We start from the raw sequence: 20,564 nt of genomic DNA, 5'->3' as shown, positions 1-20,564 counted from the left end.
TTCATTTTGTAGTTTTGTAATGCATCTCGTTTTCCTTTAAGGAAACCGGGCTGCATTACAACAAAAAAAATCCTCTTTATTTAAAAGCAGTCACAGACATGGTGTTCTGCTGTCACCAGCAGGCCACCATCCCTGTGAGTGCCGCCACTCACAAGGGGGGTCACAAATTGCGACCCACCTCATTAATATTAATGAGGTGGGCCTTTGGGACCCCCTTGTGAGTCGCAGATGGTGTCAGGGACATTCTGGATTGCGACTCGCAATTTGCGAGTCGCAATCCAGATTTTTGCTACATCTGGCCCTAAGTGTGTTATTGTGGTGTGTAGCAGAGAACATAACATTGCCAGAGTTCTCACCTTTGCTGCTTTCCCTCTCCTCAGAATCCTCAGCTACAACTCCTTGCGTTGCATCCCACCATTGGCGTTCGAGGGCCTGCGCTCCTTGCGGCTGCTGTAAGTTTCATGATTTTGTTATTAACCCTGATATTGTGTCAGCTCCATCTGAGTCTTTCTGAGTGCCTTTGTAAAGGTTTGTTTCAGCAAATATGTTGGCCAAATCGGAGGGTAGCCTACCGCTTGGTTCAGTGGGTCTGTGTTCTTACAGCACTTTTCATACCTATATGCTCGGGAAAGTTTGTGGTCACCTGGTTGTTAAATTGAATTGTGTAGTAGCTGTGGTTATCAAATCACACCAGGGCTGAAATAAAAAAAATATACTTCAGGAACCCACATATTGGAGGTCAATGTGTGGCAAAGGAAAGGGGGTGTAGTCACAAGTACCAGAGTCATGAAAAGCAGAGTCTGATAGTTAATTTATGCACTTATTTTTTTAAACTCTGCCACAAAGAAATTGGCAATTTGGACAGATGTAACAGTGAATCTATTGTGGCTTAATCAGTCACAACTTTTCATTTTTAAATATCTTATGGGGTTAAGGCACATGCTGCAGAGATCTTTGTTTGCCCAATAGCTCGAAGGGGTAATAGTATTGGTGAGATAGCTCTGGTGAATAATGCACTTATTGGAGAGATATGTGTTTTGTCTAGCCAAAGTTTTAACTTATAAAGTAGCATAAAGAGTTAATGTGCCTTCTACAAAGCACATCGTATAACAGCCAGATCACATATTTTTATTTCATCAAGGAGATGCATGCAAACTGCAAGGCATGGGTTTCAAACTTTATTGCTTTTTTATTAATCTGAGCTATTAAAAGGCTACTAAAAAGGGCTTCATTAGGTAGTAATAGTAATAGTAATAGTAGTAATAGTCTTATTAGTACAGACAACCCCAAACATGGAGCAACAATTGTAATGTCTGGCTTTCTGTTTCTCCTGCTGTCCACTCTTAAAATATAATAACCACCAGTTTGGATGAAATGTGACTCTTGTACCTTGTAACACTCATTGTGTTTAGTAGCAAATCCTGTGCATTGAATTAGACACATAATTTATTGTTGATATAATGTGTACTGACTCCCTACATTAGAATGAGTAGGGCTATAAAAGAATTAACAATATATTAGTAAGTGCTTTTCTTATGTGTGTAACTGCTCATGCAGACAGATACACCTGACATTTCCACAGTGCATGCATATATCTCTGGTATACAGTCAAAAACATGCCTGCACTGTTAAGTACAGACGAAGTGAAAGTAGTCTGAGTGACTTTGTTTCTCTCAAATGCGTTGGCATCAAGGTGATAGGCTCCAGGTAGCACCAAGCCAGGCTCATACGCAAACAAGCATTGTCATAACCAATAGGTCTCACCTTTGGGATCTTATAAGTACTTAGTTATGCAGCACATTAAACCTTTGTGTTTGTGCATTCCTTCATATACTTGGCATAGAAAATTATTACAAACAAGGCTCTTAGAACACAAACTAGTGAGCTTAAAGAGACATTGAACGGTGGGAGAGGTTATGATTCCCCTCTCCCCCAACCTAGTGTGGGGACCCAGAGCTGGACAGAAAGAGCATGTTGCGCTGAACGTTTTGGTGGTGGTCCCATTGTCCTAGGACAATCACAGGCTGAGTAATGGGCACAAATGTGTTGTAAAAGGATTGCCCTGTAAAGCATTATGGGGCAAGTTTCCTGAGTGCAGTGAATATTGTAGTATTGCATCTCCCACTGTGTGAGAGAGCCCAGTTGATGGTTTCCCATGTGTTTTTTCTATTTCAAAGATGCCAGTTGTATATTTTTAAAATGCTAAACTTGGGAACAATTTAGGGATGGGGCTGCAAATTTAACCGGTACAAATACAAAGTGCTCCAATCTTCCAGTCAAGTTTGCGCTATATAAATAAATAAAAAAGAATCCCCCACCAGCTTGCAGCCTTTGTTGGGTGCAGACACCTCAAAGAAACAGCCAGATGCCAGAGGAATAAACAACAGACTGCCATGAGCGGCAAAAGAAAAAAAGGTATGCGTCAACACTAATGTATATGGCCAATTGTGCATTAATCCATGTAACAGGGTCAGTCTCCAGGCGGGTAACAAAACAGCCTAAAGGCAGGACAAACCTAAAGCATTTACCTAACAAACCAAAGGAATTTTGAAGGGCAGGCCAAGGAACGAAAGAAAGTGATGGACGTATGATGGGTGGGGTGAAAGCCCACAGAAGTAGATCACCGCATGTCGAGAGACAGTGCATGCACCCTGCCTAGGCTCAACCTAATAAGGAGGGTTTGGGGCCTGTTAAAATAGACCTTTTTTTAAGGCGCAGCTGGAATAAAAAATAAGAAAGTCCCTTCACCACCTGCAGGTTGCTGCTCAGAAAAGAAAGCAGGCAATGTGCAGGCTCTGTTGAATACATCCTGGTGTCTGCAAATTGCACTCCAAATCAGCATTCCAGCCTGGTTCTTGGCTCTAACTCAAAATTGGTTGCCCAACTGGGGATCCGGCTAGATCCCCCTCATGTCCTGCAATTCATCAGGCAATGTATCAGGTGTTAATTAGTGTAACAGAGATCTCTAGTTTCTCAACAGTAGGCAACTAATAACTCTGTGTTTTTCCACTAAATGTTTTATGTTAAATAACTCTCTTAGAACTGTTACAAACTGATTTATATGCCATGTCTGTGCTAGTAAATAGGATTGCATATGTGATGCTCAGATGTTTTGAAGGGCATGGAAAAATTGGCAGAGAAAATATTACTTTAGAAATTAAAAGTATGGATGTGGCATTCCAAAAGAAGTGGCTAAAGTGCCATCGAGTAGTTCAGACTCTAAAATCAAATATCAAAAATTGTGCTGCATGTAAAACTTTCAAAAGATCTCCCAAACTTCTCTCTTTTGCTATATTTCTGAAATAGAGATTCTCTTTTTTAGCATAAAAGAGTACATTTTTGGTTTTATTGGTGCTCTCTATCAGTTCCCCCATTTGATATGCTACAATTATGTACGCAGCTGCTTCTCTGTTTGTACCAAATTACTGAAAGAATTTATAAAAGCAGGAAAATATGATCTAATATTAGAGCTGTGACATACTTTCCAATTAGTTTTAATTCAAATGATAAGAAATGTTGATGAGTGGAAAGTCAGTCATAACTCTCTCTAGGGTGCGTAAATTTCAAACACTTTCTGGAGTGGTTGGAGGATGGAAAATATGCAGGGTAGAACTCTAACATAATCACATATGGGCAAACATGCTTGTGATGCCTCTAAGAAAATGTTTGCAAACAATACTCTTGTGGTGTACAGAAAACGATATTAAAAAATACTCTTCTCTTCAATTTGAGCCTAGTTGTAAAATGTCAAACTCAAATTTTAATGAAATATTGTTTATTGGTTGCACAAATCACTGGGCATGATTCAGAGATAATTTTACACAACTATGTGAATTGTACATGCACAAAAACGTACACAGGCAGTTGTAGGTAATTTTATCCTAAAGAAAAAGACAATGGGGGTCATTCTGACCCTGGCGGTCCGAGACCGCCAGGGCAAAAAAGACCAAAGCACCGCCAACAGGCTGGCGGTGCTTTTTTTTGTATTCTGACCGCTGCGGTATAGCCGCGGTCGTACCGCCGGGGCCGGCGGTTTACCGCTGTTTATGCCCCGGCGGTGATAATCCACCAGGGCAGCGCTGCAAGCAGCGCTGCCCTGGGGATTATGACCCCCTTACCGCCAGCCTGTTTCTGGCGGTTTTCAGCGCCAGGAAGAGGCTGGCGGTAAGGGGTGTCCAGGGGCCCCCTAACAGGGCCCCGGCCAGCTTTTCACTGTCTGCATAGCAGACAGTGAAAAGCGCGACGGGTGCAACTGCACCCATCGCACGGCCGCAACACCGCCGGCTCCATTAGGAGCCGGCTCCTGTGTTGCGGCCTCATTCCCGCTGGGCCAGCTGGCGCAAACTTGGTTTGCGCCCGCCGGCCCAGCGGGAATGTCGGAATGGGGGCCGCGGGAGTGCGGCCGCATTGGCGGCCGCCTGGCGGTTTCCGCCTGGCTGGCGGCGGTAGCCGCCCGCCAAGGTCGGAATGACCCCCAATTTGTGGTACATCCATCTCTGTCCAAACAGCCAAACTATGGAATTCAGAAGACTACCCAAGAGTTGGCTCTTTCCTTTATAACCACCATATTCAAGCAGCAATGGGCTGCATATGCCTGTGTTGTTAAGTGTTTATAATCTGATTATGTGTATATTACAGATATGTATAGTTCTTTAAGAAATATATATTGTTACTATTTCATAATAATAAATTATACCCATGCTCTTTAAGCCTGTTTAAAATATGTATATTTACTCACAGTTAAATATATATGTGTGTATGTGTGTGTACGTGTGTGTATATATATATGTGTTTGTATATACATATAAATGTGTATATTATTCTACGCTTAACGTGTTCATAGGTCATTGCATAGCTCCTAGATAAGTTTTTATGTTAGATACTTATGAACCCCTGCTTTCTTTTTTATATCACAGTGAGCAAATTATTTAACAGCAAGTATTTCACTATTCAAAAATTGAGGAAAGATAAATGAATGTTAGAAAAGTACATATATGAATTAACTTCAAATATTACAAATCTTGAAAGTCTGGGTTTATACAATACTACTTTTCTTCTCTTATTATACCCATTATTATATTCCTTGCTCATATATTCACTTATTCTGTATTTACATATCTATTTATTACTCTAGTCCTACTGTACTAGAGAAAAATAAATGAAAATAAATTAAATTAAATCTATAAATAAAAGTTACTTTAAAAATAATTAAATTAAATAAAAAAATGAATACATACATACAAAAAATATATATATATATATATATTACCTAGTGGTGGTTGCCATTAGGTAGTTATAGGTAGGATTACGTTTCTATACAAAAAGCAGTTTTTTACTTGCCTATATCTTTGGTACAGCTTGACGAATCTTCATGAAACTTTCCCCAAAAAAAATTCAAGTTCTGTCAGCTGCTACCTGGAAAGTTTCGGGGTGATTCATCCGGGGGGGCTGAGAAAAAAAGGGGAGGTCCCAAAACACATTTTCCGCATTTATTTTTCCATAGGGATTTTGAATAGCGACAGCACCAAAACTACTGAATGGAATTACACCAAATTTGGTAGGAAGGTAGGTCCTGGTGCAGAAAGAGTGCTTTTTTAGGTTGAGCATAGCAGCGCACAAGCGCTGCTTTTCTGACCTGTTGGTATGTATCTAGGCTTTTAACAACACCCACATCACGCCCATCGCTACCACTCGTTCGTGGGCTTGCCCTTCAAAAATCTTTTGATAACATTGGTAAATGGCTTGCGTTTGTCCCTCCTTGGGGAGGTTTTGTTACCACCTTGGCCATCGCCCCTGTTACATGTATAGTTGCACTTTTACCAATAAGTGACTGCGAGCAAACTTCTTTTTCCTTTTATGTGTCTCTTCACTCTGATGCTCATGGCGACCATGGCTCTGTGAATCGGCTCGCTTATGTGAAATTGTTTTACTTTTAATTTTCAATTTATGTGGTAAGAAAAGTCAGTTTAGGAGTTTATAATGCTAATAGCTCTAACGCAAACAAATGCGAGATCCGTTGCATTGCAAATTCTTGTTTGTTTTGGTGTAATTCCGTTCAGTAGTTTTTGAGAAATTAAAGAAAATCCAAGTTTGTATTTCTAGGGACGCGAAGGATTTGCAACCCCTCACGATCTTGTGCTGAGATCCGTGAATCTGCTCATAAAGTCACAAAAAAATGAAGCGCGTTTCATTAGTTTAATGCCCCCAGGTGGGCCAAGTCACGGGGGCTCTTTTTTTAAAAAAAGTGGGTGGGGGTCCTCCTGGCCCCCTCCTGTTGCCCCAGGGCCTACCACCTGTCTGGGGCTGATTTTTTTCACTGTGGGAGGCCTCCCCAGGGCGATCTTGTAATAAATATGGGGGACCTGTGGCCCCCTGCTGCCTCGGGCATCACCCCATCCCCGGGGTGATCTTGTAATTAAAGTGGGGGCCTGTGGCCCCCTGCTTCCCGGGGCCCACCACCCCCGGGCCTATGTTTAAAAAAATAACCATGCCCCAAGGTCTACAACCCACCCCTGGCTAACATCTAGTTGGAGGGTGGCCGCGTGGCCCCCCTCGAGGAGCCTCTGATGGCCCTGGGGACTGCCAGGGCCGGCTCCTGTTATGTCCCAGGGTGCCCACCCCCGGGACATAGCTGTTTGCTGTGGCTTGGCTGCAGCTGCAAACACTTTGGGTTTTCAAAGCGGGACCTTTCAAGCAGGTCCCGCTGTCAAAATCCAAAGCTTTCATCTCTGTCCCCTGCACGTGTGCAGACGACAGAGATGAAATGCTTCAGCAAGCACAGAGCTGCAATCAATGCCCGTACGTGCAGTGTTCAAAACAATCAAATAAAAAAAAGTAGGGCCTGCAGGGGGAGCCCTTGAGGGCTCCCTGGCGGTCCCACATAGCCTGTGAATGACTTTATCATAAAAATTGAATACATTTTTTTAAAATATATTTTAAAAAGTAGGGGCCATGGGAGAGCCGTGGTCCCTACTTTTTTATATTTTATTTTCATTACCAAGCCCACAAAGGGCTAAAAAAAAAATAGAAAACCCCCTTAACTCAGTGTGTCATCAGTGATGTCACTGGCCATGTCATGAGTGATGTAATATGTGAGGTCATAAGCAGTGCATTCCGGGAGTGCCAGTTATAGTTAGCTGAGGTACCTATAACTGCTGAATTTCTATGGGTTTGTGCAAGTAAATTCAGAAACAAACTATAACATCCATGTAGACTTTGGTTTTTCCAGTGAATTTCTAAGTTTTTTTAATTCTATTTCCTTAACATCCCTGTAACCTTTGTTTTTTTCAGTGACTATATATATATATATATCTATATATATATATATATATATATAATAATAAATAAATAAAAATAATATAAATGTTACTCTATTTTAAGCTTTACTCTGTCTCCCCATCACCCTAGGTCTCTACAAATCTATCCTCCATCCCCACTCTGACTCATCCCAAGCCCATTCTACTACTTTAATCCCCAAAATAACCTTGCCTAAGCTCCTCCCTCCTCTACCGCATCTAGCTCACCCCAAACCTGAGTTCACTACCATGATCTCCCAAACACCCATACTAAATTCTCCCTCAATTATCTCACCTTTGACTTATCCAAAACCCCTCCTGCTACTATGATCACCCTAACCCTTTCCACAGACTCTTCCCTCCTCCATTTCTCCTTTACTCATCCCAAGCCTCATCCTATTACTATATACTCCCAATTAACACTTCTGGATTCTTCCCATCTCTGTCCCTCCATTACTTTAGTCAATCCAACTAACAAACTCACATATCCTCTGCTCAAATTAACTCATACTAATACTAGTACTGTACTCATATTTCCCTATACTAATCCATCACTAATTCCTCTTGGGTTCCGGAGTAGCGTGCTACCCACCGAAAAGAGTTTTGACGCCTCGTCAGGGGTCACTCTAACCGTCACTGTAATCTGGTAGCCCAGTGTTAGAGGGGCCATCAGGACAGGAGTTTCCACTCGGGCAGCTAGAGGGTTTCCATTCTCAGAAAACCTATTGTTACACAACCTTAGAATGTATCAAGGTAATTATGAGGTTGGTAGACAGGGCATTTGCCCTGCATCTGCCACCATCTGAAATGCCACCTTCTTATCGTACGTGGTATGAGGGGGGTACATTAAAAAGTACAGGCTAGTCGAGTGATTCAGGCACTATCTTATTTTATAATCTTTATTTCTCTTTTCCTGGAGTGTGAGCATATACAATTTTTTTGTTTAATGTGTTCCTGATTACACATGCATTGCTTCTATGCAGGTCTCTCCATGGCAATGACATCTCAAGCCTCCCTGATGGAATCTTCACCGATGTCAGCGCGCTCTCTCACCTGTAAGTAAACTACCATCATGCTGACATCGATTCAAAGGGCTGTAATACTTTCCATCATGATGTCTGATTTGTTGACCTACTTCATGCTGTTTGATCCCTGCTGTGCACCGAGTTGGGCAAATATGATGCATGAGTAGAGAGATTGAGAGCGCAAGAATTAAGATTAAGTGGGTCATTATGAGTTTGGCGGACGGAAAATGCCGTCCGCCGAACTCCTGCGGTCAGGTTGCGCCAGTGCGGCGACCTTCCCGCTGGCCCCATTAGGAGTTTCCTGCTGGGTGAGTGGGTGGAAATGGTGTTTCCACCCACTGGCCCAACAGGAAACAGCCTACAACATTGATGCTGGCTCATAATTGCTGCAGTGCAGAGGGTGCACCAGCACCAGTTGCGCTGTTCACTTTCTGCCTAGCAAACAGTGAACAGTGCAACAGGGCTGGCCATGGGAGCCCCCTGCACCCTGTCTCCTCCAGCCTCTACATGGCAGTGCTACTGCCTGTGGAGGAAAACTGGTGGTGTTGGTGGTCCATCAGTGGCACAACCTCCACGGTCGTAATGTGGTGGTCAGACTGCCACCAAAGCAGTCAGACCACTGCCACCCTGGTGGTCTGAAGACTGAATAGGTCGTAATGACCCCCTAAATGTATGTCTAATCAGAAGAAGATATCAATGCTTATCGGGGTCTTGGCACCCGTTTACATGTCAGTTCAGATCAAAGCCGTTCTATTGTTTCCCTGTACTTGTTTGAGGCCTGTTGCATCACATAATTTTGTTAAACTAGTTTGGGCTACCATTTCATTGGCCAGACAGTTCCTTGAACTGTGATGAGCTGTAATATTTGTTGCTATACTAAACCAACAATATAAATAGGGTTGCTGAAAATCCTCAGATTTTTTCATCATCTCATCTGGCGTAAATGCATCCTATAATGTTCAGATGTATAATCAAGAAGAGGGTTAGGAAACTATGGGGGTGATTCTAAGTCTGGCGGGCGGCGGAGGCCGCCCGCCAGACTTCCCCCTCCAAAATACCGCTCCGCGGTCGGAAGACCGCTGAGGGTATTCTGGGTTTTGCACTGGGCTGGCGGGCGACCGCCAAAAGGCCGCCCGCCAGCCCAGTGCAAAACTACCTTCCCACGAGGACGCCGGCTCCGAATGGAGCCGGCGGAGTGGGAAGGTGCGACGGGTGCAGTGGCACCCGTCGCGAATTTCACTGTCTGCAACGCAGACAGTGAAATTCTTGTGGGGCCCTCTTACGGGGGCCCCTGCAGTGCCCATGCCATTGGCATGGGCACTGCAGGGGCCCCCAGGGGCCCCACGACAACCCATACTGCCATCCTGTTCCTGGCGGGCGAACCGCCAGGAACAGGATGGCGGTATGGGCTGTCAGAATCCCCATGGCGGCGCAGCAAGCTGCGCCGCCATGGAGGATTCAAATGGGCAGCGGAAAACCGGCGGTTTTCCACTTCTGACCGCGGTCAAACCGCCGCGGTCGGAATGCCCAGCGGGGCACCGCCAGCCTGTTGGCTGTGCCCCCGTCATTTTAGCCCTGGCGGTCTTGGACCGCCAGGGTTAGAATGACCCCCTATGTTTGCAGCAGACACAGAACATATCCCATCGGCATCTGCAGAATGTATACCCTTCTGCTTCTTTTGTGTTGAAACGCAGACATGAAACAGGAGTATGGAATACTTGCTGAAACTCATCTTTTTCTGTTGGATATGACTGTTCAAATCGACCACATACATACACTGCAAACTTCGGAATAAGTTACCTGCAAGGCATCAGAACGAGGCGGTACAAGACGTAGGTCACATTAAGGTCCCCCGCCTCTCCCCCCAGCTCTTTCCTCATTTCATGCTTACTAGGCAGTGAGATGGGGGTGATGTGTGCATGTATGCGTATGTGGAGGGAGGATTGTGTGAATGTATGCGTGCTTGGAGGGGATGTGTGTCTGCATGTATGCAGAGGGGTGTAGGGTGTGAATGATTGCAGGGGGGTGTGAATGGTTGCGGAGGGAGGTGCATATGTGTGAGTGGGGGTGTGTGTATGTCAGTGTGAGAGCATGTGGGGGTATTTGTATGGATGTGTGCAGTGGGGGTGTTTGGAAGTGTGTGGACGGGTAGGTGGGTGTCTGCATGTGTGTGGACATGTGGGGGTGCAGGCGACATGAATGGGGATTCCTGTCACTGGGTGCGTTACCAGCAGAGTTTTCGTGGCGGGCGACCGCTGTGAAAAGCCAGGCGGTTCACTGCCTCCTAATGCAGCCGGCGGCCTAAGGCCTTCCGCTGGCTCGGAGGAGCTCACCACTGGCCGCGTCGGTGCTACCACACCAGCGGTCCGGGCGATGTTTTGGCAGTTTGGCTTTGGCCAAACCCCACAACTCATAATGTGGCGGTCTTTACCACCCTGTCCGCAGCGGTTAGACCACTGCCGTGAGTTTGGGGGTCTCATGACCGCCTAACTCATAATGAGGGCCTCAGTCTTGAATAAAGCTGAAAGGCTAAACAGCACATACCCTAGGCAAATTACATAATCTACCTATGCCATCTATGTTTAAAAAACTGGAATTTCCTATCTGTACTGTAATTGTTGATTGCACCACCTAATGATGGCAGAGGGTAAATGGCTTTGCTGGCATTATGCATCATCAGACACCGAGCACAAAAATCTTATTGCAAACTTGCTGTTCATTCTCGAGTATGCATAATGGAGTGGAATTTAGTGTTTTACTTAGAGGTGTACTAAGATTTTCTATCATATTTTTTGATCTAGCTTAACACTACAGCTGTCACCAGCAAACAAACTTTAAGGAGTAGTACGGAGAGCGTAGCTTAAACTTTACCCTCATGTCGATCTACTGCTTTTTATTTTGCAGAAGATGTATGGTTGTACTGACAAAGAGTGCTTTTATTGAAAATTTTGCAAAAGTATATGTTAAACAGAGTATACCTAGGTTAGTTATAGTGCAAGCCACTGATAAAAGCTATATGCCTGATTGGTTCATGGAATGGTGCAGATCATATGCTGTGGTCAAATTACATAAAAACAACGTTTTGGTGTTGGTTACCCCCTTTGACAACCAGGAGGGTAGTACATTTACACTGATATTATCCTTTGCTAGGCCCTCTTAGATTGAGTTGTACATTGTTTTGCCAACTGTAATTTTGTTCATATTTGTAATTTTATGCTTATTATTGAGCTTTTGTGTATTAAATTACTTTTTAGTTCTGGTCAGACAGCTTTATATATTTGCAGGGCTCTTGTAATAACAAAAGTCACATACATATATACTTGTACATACACAAAGGTGCTTCCATTCAGCCCTTGTTATCACTGGTCTGTTTGAATGTCATTCACATTTTGCTTCCACCCATGATAGTACACAGCATTGGGAAATACATCAGCCATGTTCAGCCATTGGCACTAGTGCCCTATAAATGACTGCATTTTGCCTGAGCATGTATGCACACCCTGCTGAAAATGAATGTGCCTCAGTGCCAGAGCTGATCGGTCAGTACTTTTGTTTTCCATTTTCTTCTTTTAAAGGTCCCCTGTCGTTTCATTCTTTCTCCCTGATTTATTTTATTTTTTTAAATTTTGTTTTACATTGCCTGGCAGCCCCCTAGACTGTGCTATTGGGCTGCTCGCTTGCTGCTCATTTCAGGACACTGCATCCGACATAGGATGAATATTGTCATTAGTGTATCATTGTTTTACCAGTCATATTTCGAATTAACACCAACCATCTTGAATTGGGGCAAGAATGATTTACTATGCAAAATATATTTCCAAGATGGCCATGCAGTACCCAGTTTGTTAGAGTGGCCATTTTAGAAACGTATTGTGCATAGCATGTCATTATTGTACAATGCTCATAATGCAAACACATTACTTTTAAATGTGTACTAGAACTTTCAAAAAACGAATACACTATGCACAATGTCATTCCAATATGGACTCATGCTGCTTTGATACATTTTTTACTTACTTTTATTTCAAACATATGCCTGCAACGGTTAGGCTTTGGTAAATTTTCTTTTTTTAACTTTTATTCTTTAATTAATTCTACATATGCTTGTTAAGCTTGTATGTGTGTGTGTGTGTGGTTTATTGTGAATGGGTGTGTGGGTAAGTGCAGGAATGAGTAAGTGAGTAAATGAAGGCATTCTTGAGTGCAAGGATCAGTGAAAGAGAGCATGTATGTTGGGTTGAGTGATGAACAAGGCACTTGCAGTTACATCACAACCCTATTAGCTTTGCCGGTTGCTGTTTTGCTTGGGTACCATCTAACAAAGTCCACATTTGTGGGTTAGGATGGTCTGGACCTCAAAAGGGAGAACGTATCTCACAAGATCTAAACTTTTTCCCATATATAACTGTAAGCTAGTTTCAAGAGTTGCCAGCCATTTTATATGGAGTATTTCACTGCACAGTAATTATTAGAGCTGATATTTTAAACATATCTTCTCATGCAGTTAACAACGATTAATAGGAGTATTCTGAGTATTGTGATTATTGTGGCCACTTTCAACATGTATGCTGGTTAGGCTCAGATAGCTTTAACTGACCACTAACAATGATTCTAGGCCTTCTGATTAATATCTACCCAGGTTGATTATTTAAACCACACTACACAAATGTTCCCTGTACAGGTCTTTTGTTGGATAAAAGGCAGATCCTCTTTTTCGGGGTGGTGAGAATAGAATAAAACGTGCCTGATTTGTCTCCCTCCAGTCCACGTTCGGACAGGAAGGTGTGCCATGTAAATATACAAAGGACATTACAACAGAAGGCACTTGACCAGGGCTCAGTGATTGTGCTTCAGCCATGATAATTGCAGTGCTCCTAGTCCTCCACTAAAGGTTCCAGAAAGCACCTGATGCCTGCTTTGCTGTCAAAATGCTGCTAGGAAAAGCTCGTCTAACAGAAATATAATGTCCCAAACATTGCATCAAATGCCTAATTGTGTGTAGATTTGTTATTATTAATGAAGAATGGGCAATATTTTGGTAAAAACATTTATGGCACTTTGGGCCTGATTTAACCTTATTACAAGATTACCGCTTGCCCTGCAGGGATTTCTGTACTTTGAGAGGAGCTGCTGCTACAAAGACTCCACTGAAGGCACTGAATGTTTGCTGCATGACTGCTGTCTTCTGGTCCATTGGGCGTCAAGCGTATTTGTTTTACAGAAATAAACTCCAAAGCCGAAGTTTGTTTCTGAAAAGCAAAAAACTAATGGCAGCCACACCCCTGTAGTGCACTCACAGGGTGTGTTGCCCATCATTTTATTTCTGTTTGTGACCACTGGGCTTTGCCTGGCAGCGGCGGACAAATAAAGAAAGACATCCACTCTACATTGGGCAAGTGGTCTGATGCCCTTTCCTCACAAAACCCACTCCAAAGGGGTTGGTAGGGTAAGGTGTGTGCCAGTGGAGTCAGCAGGGGCACAACTGTCAGAAACCTGACAATCCGACAGACCCATAATCAAGTGGGCAGACCGAGGGATTGGGGGAAAGGATACTCCATCACAAAACTCAGTATCGGGCACTATTTTTCTTTCAGATTATATTTTGTTACAATATTCTGGTATTTTACTTATTTTTGCTGACACAATGCAACACACTGACTTTCATACAGGGAGTCATGAAGTAATATAAAATTCTATGATTGAATCAATATAAGCCAAGTGAACAGGATCTTATCAAACATATTACCAATAAGCCAATATCATTTTGAAGGTGCTCTTGATACATATAAACAGACAACATTCTCGTTTTTTTTCTATTCAGATTATAGCCAGTGGAATGCAGCAAGAGTCAGCACACCTTAGCAGTTGAGCATTCCAGCACGAAACAGATTTGCATTTTATTGTCTCTCCCTGGTTTCGAAAAGAAATGTGTGTTACCAATGCAGGGTTAATTAGTAGAATGCAAAATTATTCTTGAATACAAATCAGGCAAATCAGGCATATATCACGGTCTTGATATGGTATTAATGTAGATAATAATGGAAATACCGAAGACACACATTTTTTATTGCCATCTAGAAAGATCAAAGTAATACTTAAGAGTTGTCAGCAATTAGTAAACCAAAGATTCAACTATTGTAAGAAACTGAGTTACTTGTTGACTAGGGTGTAAGCCCTGGTCAAGCAGAAAACACAGTCCTTGTCAGGGTAAGGCACAAGCACATTACAAATTGACCTGTGCTCAACCCCCTGGTAGCTTGGCACAGACCAGTCAGGCTTAACTTAGAGGTAACGTGTAAAGCATTTGTGCAAAACTTCAAACAGTAAAACAGTGAAAACACCATACAAAAGTATCCCCCACCAAGTTGGAAAAATAGAGCCGAACTGAATAAATAAAAAAAGCCAAAACAACAAAAATCCAGTCAGTCGAACTAGAGTTATGAAGTTTTTTATGAATAAAGTGGAAAATAGCCCCTAAAAGCATAAAGCACCAACCACGTCTATCTGGTCACAGTGGCCTGGGTCAAAGTCATAAATTCAGATTGACTGCAATGGTGTGCAAGTCGGATAAAATCTCAGGTTTCTTCAGCTAAATGTTTACCTTCTCATGTTTTGTGCCAAGAGTCTCTTTCGCATTGGAGAGGGCCACAACGAGCAAGGAAAGCATTGCAGGAGGCTGTCAGCGTGGCACAAACAGCAGGCCTGGCTTTGCAGACAGCAGGGCTGGAACTGTGCATTGGTGGTCTCCAGCAGGCAGTCAATGCTGCTGTGCCCCCTCCCACCCCATTCGCTGCCCAGCTCTATCCCCCCTGCTGCCCCTCCCTCCCACCTCCACTTATATGGCAGCCGATGCGCGGCCGCACCGCTGGTGCGCCAAAGGCGCGCCTTAGGGAAGCCTGTCTGCACCCGTCCGTTTCCAGACTGCGCCCAGCGCCAGGACCCCTGGTCCCGAAGACCGCCACGGCAATCAACGCCTCTACACCGCCAGCACCCTCCACGCACTCAACATAGGACGAGCACACGCCTGCTTCCTGGCCTCTCCTAAGAACACCCAGGGACCCTTCACCTGCCGGAACTGCAGCCTCACCAGCCTCCAAATCGCCAAACCTCCTGCCAAGCCTGACCGCAACTACCTTCGATGCATCCTGCTGAACACCCGCTCCGCACGCAAACACGCCATTGAACTCTGGGACCAACTCGACACCTCCACCCCAGGCGACGCATTCCTGACGGAGACTTGGATGAACGCCTCCTTGGCCCCAGACACCGCCATAGCCATTCCGTATGGCTACAAGATCACCTGCAGGGATCGCACCAACGGAGTTGGAGGCGGAATAGCCATTGTCCACAAGAACATCTTCAGGGTCACAACAGGTACTGACGACCCCCTCAGCACCGCCGAACATCTGCACTTCCAGATCCACACCTACCCCAACACCACCCTCAGAGGCCCTCTCGTCTACAGACCCCCCGGACCACGACCTCAGTTCTGCGACTCAATCGCCGACCTCGTCAGCAGGCACGCCCTAGCCTCCGCAGACTACATCCTCCTCGGCGACCTGAACTTTCACCTGGAGAATAACAACGACCCCAACACCACCACCCTAATCGACAACCTCGCCACCCTCGGACTCAAACAACTCGTCACCACTCCAACACACTCCACCGGCCAAACGCTGGACCCCGCTAGCCCCCACGTCACCTTCAGCCACACCACCGAACTCCCATGGACTGACCATTGCTGCATCCACTTCACCTTTCAGAAACCCACCACACACCACCGTACCCAACAGCTCCCCCACCGCAACTGGAGCAAAGTCAGCCAAGACCTCCAACCTCGCCCGAGAACCTCCCACCGAACCTACCAATCCCGGCCTCGCAGCCCGCAGCCTCTGGCACAGGATCGACGACTGCGCCAACACCCTCGCCCCGCTCAAGAAGCCGTCCAACAGAGATACCAACAAGAGACCAAGCTGGTTCACCTCGGACCTTCGAGCCTCCAAGCAAACCTGCCGAAAACTGGAAAGAAAGTGGCTCCATGAACAGATACCGGACAACCATGCCGCCCTCAAGAATGCCATCTGCAATCACCATCACCTCATCAGATCTGCCAAGAAAACCTCCTTCAAAGACCGCCTGGACAACAAAGCACACAACAGCAATGAGCTCTTCAACATCGTAAAGGAACTCGCCAACCCCAGCTCCAGCACAAACGACATCCCGCCATCCCAAGACCTCTGCAACTCCCTCACCACCTTCTTCCACCACAAGATCACAAACATCCATGACAGCTTCTACAGCCAGACCTCCCCTCCACTCACTGACTCTGCTGACTCTCCACCCACCTTCAACCACGACCCCCTGCTCGTCTGGGCCAACGTAAACGATGACGACACAATCAAAACCATGAGCACTATCCACTCTGAATCTCCGTCAGACGCATGACCCCACCACATCTTTAACAAAGCAAGCACCACCGTCGTACCCCACCTCCGCAAAATCATCAACATCTCCTTCGAGACCGGGACCTACCCAGAGAGCTGGAGACATGCTGAAATCAAACCCCTACTCAAGAAACCCATGGCGGACCTGAGAGACCTCAAGAATTTCCGTCCCATCTCCCTGCTCCCATTCCCGGCCAAGGTCATCGAGAAGATCGTCAACAGACAACTGACCCACTTCCTCAAAGAAAACAACATCCTGGACCCTTCCCAGTCAGGGTTCCGCAGAAACCACAGTACCGAAACAGCCCTCATCGCAGCCACCGACAACATCAGGGGCCTTCTTGACAACAGCTAAACCGCAGTCCTCATCCTCCTGGACCTCTCGGCCGCCTTCGATACCGTCTGCCACCGCATCCTACGCACACGCCTCCACAATGCAGGGATCCGGGACAGAGCTCTGGAGTGGACCACCTCCTTCTTCTCCGGCAGAACCCAGAGCGTCCGCCTCCCCCCTTTCTGCTCCAAAGCATCCAAGATCATCTGCAGCTTTCCCCAAGGATCATCCCTCAGCCCTACACCATTCAACATCTACATCGCCCCTCTCACCCACGTCGCCCGGCTACACAGCCTCAACATCATCTCCTACGCCGACGACACCCAACTGATCCTTTCTCTCACCAAGGACCCCCTCACTGCCAAATCCAACCTCCACGAAGGAATGAAGACAGTCGCAGAATGGATGAGAAGCAGCAGACTGAAGTTGAACTCAGACAAGACAGAGGTCCTCATCCTCGGCGCCAACCCCACAGCCAGGGACGACCCCTGGTGCCCAACCTCTCTGGGAGCAGCCCCAACACCCACCGACCACACACTGAACCTGGGCGTCTTCCTCGACTCAACACTCTCCATGTCCAAACAAGTCAGCGCCGTCTCCTCTCCTCATCCTGCTTCAAACACCCTCTGCATGCTCCGCAAGATCTACAGATGGATCCCCACAGATACAAGAAAAACAGTCACCCAAGCCCTCGTCAGCAGCAGACTTGACTACGGAAATGCCTTCTACGCAGGAGCCCCGGCCAAACTCCTCAAACGACTGCAATGCATACAAAACACCTCTGCACGCCTGATCCTCGATGCCCACCGCCACATCACCCCCCTCCTGAGAGACCTACACTGGCTCCCCGTCAGCAAAAGGATAACCTTCAAACTCCTCACCCACGCACACAAGGCGCTCCACAACACCAGTCCAGCCTACCTCAGCAAACTAATCACCTTCTACAACCCATCCCAACAACTCCGCTCCGCCGACCTTGCTCTCGCTACCGTCCCCCGCATCCGAAGAGCGACAACCGGAGGCAGATCCTTCTCCCACCTCGCCGCCAAGACCTGGAACACCCTTCCTCTGCCCCTACGTCAGTCCAAAGACCTGCTGACGTTCAGGAAGTGGCTCAAAACCTGGCTATTCGACCAGTAGCAGCACCCCTCCTCCCCCCAGCGCCTTGAGACCCTCACAGGTGGTAGTGCGTTCTACAAATACTTGATTGATTGATTGATTGATTGCAAAGAAACAGGCTGGTGGAGGCTCACACTGGCTTTCAGTGCGAGCAGCACAGTTTTGGTGCAACAGGCCCATTTGGGGTCACAAAGAACTCAACAGCTTGATTAAGAGCCTGTGACCCAGACAAGGGTCGTGAACCTGAGAGGCACCACTTGGGGGTCAGGAACTTGCTGCAGCTGGGTCCAGGAGCTGTTTGGGGAGCATTTTATATCCCCGATGCTCAGATCAGATAGAAGATTAGACCTTGGAGTTACCCTGGGGTCCTGGGTTCAAGATGAAGTTGCAGGTCCATTTTGTCCACCCCAAGAAAGTGGGCAGAAGGTGACAGATCAGCAGGGCAGAGTAGCAGTACAGCAGAGTAACAGTCCTTTCAGCAGCACAGCAGTCCTTCTACCTGGCAGAGTATCCACAGGTCCAAAAGTGTACTTAACTGCTAGTGTCTGAGGCGCAGTATTTATACCCAGTTGTGCCTTTGAAGTGGGGGATAAGGTTCTAGAGGTTTGCCTTTAAAATCCCCAGTCATCCTGCCTCTCCTGTGCTGGCTCCAGAGTAACTACAGGGTGTATGCAGGCCTTTGTGTGAAGGCAGGACACAGCCTATTTAAGTGTAAGTGGTGCTGTGCCCAGCTCCCCCCATCCTGCCAGTAAGTGCTTGTCCAGGCCCACCTATGCTCTCTATTGTGTGTGGCACTAAGGCCCTCATTACAACCCTGGCGGTTGGCGGAGAAGCGGTGGTCTTACAGCCAACAGGCTGGCGGTAAACATTTTGGAATTATGACCATGGCGGTTACCGCCATGGTCACCCGCCACTTCTCCGATCAGACAGCCAGGGCGGAGACGACCACTGGGCTGGAGACCTGGGTCTCCAGCCCAGCGGTCGTCACAATACCGCCGGCGGTATCATGACCCGGCTGACCGCCATGGATTTCATGGGGTTAGGAACCGCCATGAAATCCATGGCGGTGAGCACTATCAGTGCCAGGGAATTCCTTCCCTGGCAATGATAGGGGTCTCCCCCACCCCCCACCCCGACTCCTTCCCAGACACCCCCCACCACCCCTGCCACCCCAAAGGTGGCAGGACCACCCTCCCCACCCCTACCCCCAACATTACATTACACATTCACACCTGACACGCACGCAGGCACCACCAACACACATACCCGCACACACACCAACAAACATGCCAACAGCCACACACACACACCCATATTCAGACATACACGCACACATCCATACAGACATACATACAGACAGACATGCACACATTTCCAAACACACAACACCCCCGCATGCATACACGCACTCACACACCCCTCTACATACACACACGCACACCCCCATGCACGCACACAACACAGAACACCCCCCCCTCCCCTAGCGGGCGATCAACTTACCTGGTCCGTTGATCCTCCGGGAGGGGACGGGATCCATGGGGGCAGCTCCGCCGCTAGCATCCCGTCAACAGAACACCGCCACGCCGAATCACAGAACGTGATTCGGTGGGCGGTGTTCTGTTGACGTGGCGGTGGAGGTGGAGCAACCTCCACTTCCGTGTTTACCGCCAGTATGGCTGCTGGCGGCTCTCCGTCCGGAATAGGACAGAGGGCTGTCGGCAGTCATAATGTGCCGTACGGAAAACCGCCTGCACTGGCGGTCTTCAGCACGGCGGTCCCTCAGCGGTCTTGTAAAAAGACAGCTGAGGTTGTAATGATCCCCTAAATGTCTAAGGCAGAAAAATGCCAACTTTCTAAAACTGGCATTTTCAGACTTACAATGTAAAATGCAAAATCTGATTTCACAATAAGTTAAGATTTTAAATTGTGATTCCAGAGACACCAAACATGACCTGGATATCTAGTCCCATTTCCAAATTACACTTATAAAATGTAATAAGATAATTCCAATGGGAGGCGTAGGCTTTGCAGTAGTGAAAAACGACACCCTCCCACTGGGCAGTCCAGGTTCTACGCTAGGGGTGACATATGTATTAAAAAGAAAGATTTGAGCCCGACAATAGGTATATTTTGCCAGGTTGCAGTAGGAGTTTAAAACTGCACATACCGGCTATGCAATGGCTGGCCTAAGACATGCTTAAAGGGCTACTTACGTGGGTGGCACAATCAGTGCTGCATCCCCACTAGTTGCTTTAAATTTACAGGCCCTGGACACATGTGGCACCTATTTACTCTGGACTTATAAGTAAATATGTTAATTGGGTAAAAGCCAGTTTTACCATGTTTG

The 20,564-nt window shown here is 46.4% G+C and overlaps 1 protein-coding gene across 1 annotated transcript in view; it reads left to right on the top strand.

The window, feature by feature from the left end:
* SLIT1 (slit guidance ligand 1) overlaps nt 1–20,564 on the top strand; it is a 687,657-nt gene that overhangs the window by 556,196 nt on the left and 110,897 nt on the right. Inside the window, exons 24-25 of the mRNA XM_069239602.1 lie at nt 381–452; nt 8,279–8,350. Of these exons, the coding sequence (XP_069095703.1) occupies nt 381–452; nt 8,279–8,350 (144 nt within the window). The remainder of the gene's footprint in view (nt 1–380; nt 453–8,278; nt 8,351–20,564) is intronic.

This window comes from Pleurodeles waltl, chromosome 6 (genome assembly GCF_031143425.1).
Source record: "Pleurodeles waltl isolate 20211129_DDA chromosome 6, aPleWal1.hap1.20221129, whole genome shotgun sequence".
NCBI classification, from domain to species: Eukaryota; Metazoa; Chordata; class Amphibia; order Caudata; family Salamandridae; genus Pleurodeles; species Pleurodeles waltl.
The sequence above is the reverse complement of the archived record's forward strand: the minus strand, read 5'-3'. Positions and strand labels throughout refer to the sequence as shown.